General features: G+C 41.5%; 1 protein-coding gene across 1 annotated transcript; it reads left to right on the forward strand.

The window, feature by feature from the left end:
- The first annotated feature begins 3,492 nt into the window (after positions 1-3,492).
- On the forward strand, positions 3,493-4,422 carry LOC144740185 (uncharacterized protein C15orf61 homolog). Its single transcript, XM_078623043.1, is given in 3 exon segments — positions 3,493-3,573; positions 3,575-3,839; positions 4,295-4,422. Coding segments are annotated over 3 exon segments (474 nt in total).
- Positions 4,423-6,056: the final 1,634 nt, after the last annotated feature.

Below are 6,056 nucleotides of genomic sequence, written 5' to 3' on the forward strand. Positions count from 1 at the left end.
CGACCATACCTGACCCCTTAATATGCTTATAATGATGCCATTTACCATACACATCTGAACTTCAACTCGCTCAGGGCGGACTGATTCCAAGTAAGTGTCACCGTTAAACCACGTTTTTCTTTCCTCTGCCTCTTACCTGGATTGTAAAGTCTGAAAGCGACTGACCCATGTTGTTGGAAGGATTTGAGGGTGAATTGTGTTGATGCTCCACTGCAGTGGAATCATCAAGTTTTTCATCAAGTCTGCTCTTCCAAGGACTGTTGCGTTTATGATGTTTACAGGTTCGGGTTGTTGACCTCGACGTCACGCACAGTGACCAGCTGGCCATGACTCGGATGCCTCTGATGATGACTGTAGCAACGCTGAACTGCCACACACGTTTAGAATGCCGCTCAAAGAGAAATCCTTCCAACACCAGACTGCAGCAAGTACACTTTATAGCTTGAAATCTTCAAAGTGTTGTGTAGACAATTGTGTGGTTTTGTATTTTCTCCCTCCCTTTTTTTCCTCTCTCCAAATATGTATACAGTATACATACAGTACATGTCTCTGTGAATATATATATATATATGTATATATAATTTTGTGTTCAGTAGCTGTTCAGTTCAACGTACTGCAGTAAACACAAAGATAGATCAATGTTTGGCTCTTCATTTTTGTTAAATACAACCAAATGCTGTAATTACGTAGCGAGCTCAATTGGTGTTTAGGTGCTGAATTCATTATCATTTTGATAGATGAGTCTAAATAATCAACACATTAATAATTCATACCGCTTTCATTATGCATGCGTACACATGCCTGAACACCTCATCAACCTGGTGCCAGGCGTTAAACAATAGAGTTCTTTTTATGAGCATTATGCCTGAGTTTACGCTTGTTAATCTGCGACTTGTATTATTTTATCAAGCGTTCATTTAGCTGGTGGCCTGGTGCTACAGTTTAGCAGCCCGGCCACCCCAGTGGTTAATGGCTTTGGCGGTAGCCATCATTAGGGGCCTGCATATTACAACCACAATTAAATCCCTGTAGGACACTTTTATTGTTGTGTGAGGTTCCTGTGTTAGACAAGTGCAAACACACAGCCGTCACAGCGAGTTATTGGCCATCTCGCGTGCTCACTGGGGCTTAGGCCAGCACCTCTGGGAGACCAGGAGCACCTCTATCCTCAGGAGCCCTGCTACTTTTAAGTAATCAGCCTCGCTAGTGTTACTTTACAAACAACCTTATTATGGCGATTTGTGTTGTGTATTGCTGGAAAGGCACTTAATTCAACAGTGCTTTCACATGCATTCCAAAACTAGTTTCTTTGATTGGCATTGCACAAATTAGGCCCATTTTGGTTGGCAGGTCTGCTAACCATTAATTGTTCCTTGCAGCAGTTAATTAAGTAAAACCCAACAATTTACCACACGTGCCCCAGACACATCATGTTTACTTATCACTCAAACGCCACAAAATCAACAGTGACCCTCAGGACATAGTTATCATCTCCAGCCTGATTCCTGGATCTCAAACAGGATTTAAACACGAAGGTCAGGATCAACCTGTACACCTTCTTGAAAGCATTTGATTAGGATTTTTACTGCATCGTTGATTTCATCTACATGATGTGATGGTGAAGCTCGCCTTTGACATTGAGCCTCTTGCGCCGTAGACAAAGTAAGGCACCATCTTCGCTGTTTATGACTGCAGCGAGTGATGTAAGATTGGAAATGATGTAGGTATTTTTTCCCGTCATCTGAATTCTTTACAGTTCACCTCCAGAGGAGAGAATCCTGTTTGTTTTCTCTCTGAAGGATCAGGTGCGAGGGCCACAGACTGAGATTACGGTACAGACAATTTGTTGAGAGGATTAAGATGCCACCTCTGAATTTGTAAAGGCACTTATAAACTAAAGGATGTGTTAATCAGCTGGTTATTTAACATATTCATCACAACAGTTCCTTTAGCTTGCACCGTGCTGCAACAGTTCAGTCAGGCTGAGCTCATCCCCCTGAAGACAGAGGACGTTGTCTGCTGAAACTTTCATTAAACCACAATCTGCAGATGAACAAGGTGATTGTTTGTTAGCTAGCGACATGGGGATCATTAGTAAACTCTTTTGTTCGAGGTGTCGTTAATAGCACAGTCTCAGAGGATCTCCAGGGAGCCCCGGAGTGACCTTTGCCCAGAATCTGTCAGTCATTCATCAGGAAGCATCATCCTCTAAAATGCAAGGAGAAACCAATTTCAAGGTACCATGTTAACGACTTAACGATCCCTCCTCATCTCTATCTTGAAACTTGCATATTCAGTGAAGCTAGCTGTCAGCCACAATGGGTTTGCTGATGTGTGTGTGTGCGTGTGTGAGAGAGAGAGATACGAGTTAATAAAATATAACTACATCAAGAAAAATTAGAGAAAAATATCATTTGCATGTTGAAATTGAATTTGCAATGCCTTTATTTTTGTGTGCTATTTGGAGGAGCTGATCAAGGACATTAAAGATGTTCAACAGATGAGTGTTTGGAACAAGCCAACGTGAGCAACTGAGGCTAAAGCCGCTGCTTAGTCTGCTGTGATTTCAACTTGAACCCCGGAAATGGATTGTTCAATATCACAACAAATACAGTGCTTAAACTGTACAGTACTTTTCTCTCATGTTTGCACAGTTTAACATGACCTCGAATAACTTAGTCGACAAGCGTGAATTCACACGTTACAGGATGTCAAACATGGCTGGACCAAACCTGTGGCAATTCACGACTTTCAGTGGTTGCTGAGAAAATAATTCATACTTTTATGCAAGTACATTTTAGAGGGCAGAGTCAATGGTGAAGTCAATAAAATAGGTGGGAAAATGACTCGCAAACACTGCAGGACTCGTTTCACAGAAGCATCAAAAGTTTTTTTTTATTACACAATCTTTGCAAAATAAATAATTATTAAAAGGTGACACAACAACACATGTAATTGTTGAACTACGGTAATGCTATTGTGGAAAAAAATACAACTTAACAATGAAAAATATTTTGACATACATATTTTTTTATATTTATGTGGCTTGTAAATACAGTTTAAACTAACTATTTATGAAAGAAACGGCACTGGCAAAGAAACAAGAGAAGCCGAATTAACACGAGTCGTCAGGAGGAACCGATGTGTGCGGAGCTGCGTTTCCAGCCGGATGACTGCAGTAGGAACACCACACACACACACACACACACTAACAGGACACACTTTTTGAAACGACTGTAAACTTTAACACGGAACTGAGATGTGTGCACAGTATGTGTGTTCATAGTCTCATAGTATCTTGGCGTGTGTCACCTTATTGTCTCATAAACCGTCCTGTCGCGTTTGCTAACATTCGCTAAGCTAGCTCCTGTAGTATGCTAACGTTAGCCGGGTCAAACATGCTGCTTCAGGTCAGCAGCGGTCGTGTCATTAATTAGCTCCTAGCTCCGACGAGAAACACCATCAGCAGCGAGCTGTTGGGTGCCGCGAGTCATGAAGGAGCTGTTGAGAAAAGCACACAGCCTCGTTGTGAAAATCGCCCTGTTTCCGAGCACATTCGGCACCAAAGCGCCGCCGCGCCCCCGCCGCCTCGGAAGTTCTCACCTGTCACCTGCAGCAGCGGAACCTCCCGCCGTGGACGTCGTACTGCGTCCGCTACTCCGCCGTCCACAACGACCAGTTCGGCCTGTCCCACTTCAACTGGACCGTCCAGGGATCCAACTACCACATTCTGAGAACAGGCTGCTTCCCTTTCATAAAGTATCACTGTTCCAAAGCGCCTCCACAGAACCTGGACTTCGAGGACAGGTTTTTCACCATGTTGAAGGTTGTTAATTTAGGTGGGTGATGTGAATACATAGTAATAGAAATGTTTTCAAACAGCATTAATCATCACAATTATTTGGTAAAGAAACAGAAATGACTCTGTTACATCTGTTTAATATGCAATCGTCTATTTCAATTATGCCATCACTATAATGTAAGTATGACATTTGATGAATGAAATCAACATTAACTCCTATCAAACTCCCTTTAAAATCCTCAATAACATCATTATCATTCATTATCAATAAAATAGTTTTCTTCATATAGAAAGTCATAAGACAAATAGCTGAGTTTTTTTATTTTCAGAACTAAAATAGGGGAAAGTTTCCATAAGTAATTTTATTTGCACATCTGTCTCCAGTAACGTAAGGTTACAGTCATGTTCTTTTTGGGGATTAAATGACGTAACATAGACAGTCACATGTCACCAGTGACTCCAGCACTGATCATCTCTTTCCTCTGGTTGCAGGGATCCCCTGTTTGGCCTATGGCATTGGGTGCTGGATGGTGGTGGGTGCTGCAGAAACAGTCCAGACAAGTGTCGGTCCTGTCACCGTATTTTTTGCCTACAAAGAACAAGAAGGTGCACAGTATTAAGCTTTAACGCAGTTTAAATGACTTTTCATGCTGTATTTACAACATATCCCCAGGAGATACTCTGATGGACCTGTTGTGTCTGATTGACGGATTTAATTTCTGTTTAATTATTAAAGATTTGTTTGCTATGGAGTCACGTACGCATGTTATGTTGTAAACATACAATATTCATGGAAAGTTTAGGATTTCTATAACTACAGCCACCTCAATGGTTTCATCGATGCCGCCGGGTCCTTCAGTTCAGTACATTTCAAAAATATAATCTTGAATAGAGTTGCAAAAGGGTGGGAAAATTGCTGGTAAATTTCCAGAAACTTTCCTTGGTAATTTAAGATCGGGAATTTGGAAACCTTCAGTGTAATGGTGGTAGAGATTATGCAAAAATACATTTTGTAAATTCCAGGTTTATTCCCGTTAATTGCCATGGAAAGTTTCCATGATGTTGCCCTACACTAATGTCACACTAATGTTGAATCATCAATTGGTGTTTGTGCATGTGACAGCAGAGCTTTTGATTTAAAGAGTGGACTCACTGAAACGGGTCAACAAGAGATGTCCTTGTTTAATGGTGACGACGATTTTGCCCCTTTTAATATAACTGAATTGGAAGTGGCATCATTTATTTAACACTATCGCACCCCTTTTGCATCATTTTGTGGGACAAATGGAAGAATCTAAATAACCTTGGCTCATTTATTTAAAGGTAATTTAGAGATCAGTCTCCATGCAACAGATAGTCAATAGTGTTAGGGAAAAAAACAGTGACAAGACAGGTGTGATAAAATAGCTTTTAATTACCAAACTCTGGCCGCTGTATAGAGACCAAGTGCATCTCTTCCTTCAGGCCTTCGCTGGCCTTTGATTTCTGGTAATGTGCTTTGCTGACGGGGCACACTTACCCACTCCACTGCGGAGTCCTGCTCCCTCTGAGAGGCAGGTTGACAAACTGCCATATTGATTTCCTCACCCCTCAGCATCTCCGACTAATAGCATTTATCAGCGACCTCAATTTTCAGACTGTGGCCCCTTCATTTTTAGCAACGTTGAGGTGGAATGAATAATTTCTTGTTGTACATGTAAATCAATGCACCTTTTGACCTTCCTTTGCACTTCAAGGCCACATTATGAGCCAGTGCTCCTCCTAAAACTTGCTTGCTAGCCACAAGAACATTTCACGGGATAATTGATTTTAATGTCAAAATCTCCGGTGTATTATTTATTTTTTTGTGGTCCTCAGATGGGGAATCTGTCCAGACACAGACCAAATACAAGGAGAAAAAAAAGAAAACTGCTTTGCTTTACACTGACTAGTCTGTGAGTGTGTCCCTGAATGCTATGTGCTCGACCTCGCAGCTACAAAAGACGCTGTCTTAAAATGCTGGAATTTTAAGCAATGCTGCCTGCGTCTTTTACACTGACACTCATGCAGAATACATGTCGAAAATCCTCCTGAACACCACGACACCACACGATCTTAATCATTCTAATTGCCTGGAACAAGGAACATTTAGACACACTTACAGAAATGTGATCGGTGGTATCAGACTCCACTCAAATCCCCCTTCCTTTCATTTCCAGCCTTTCATCAGGACTCAAAGTGTGCATGGGGAATGCTCAGGCAAACCATGTCTTAA

Source organism: Lampetra planeri, unplaced genomic scaffold (genome assembly GCF_965212315.1).
Source record: "Lampetra planeri unplaced genomic scaffold, kcLamPlan1.2.h2 scaffold_1947, whole genome shotgun sequence".
Taxonomy (NCBI): domain Eukaryota; kingdom Metazoa; phylum Chordata; class Hyperoartia; order Petromyzontiformes; family Petromyzontidae; genus Lampetra; species Lampetra planeri.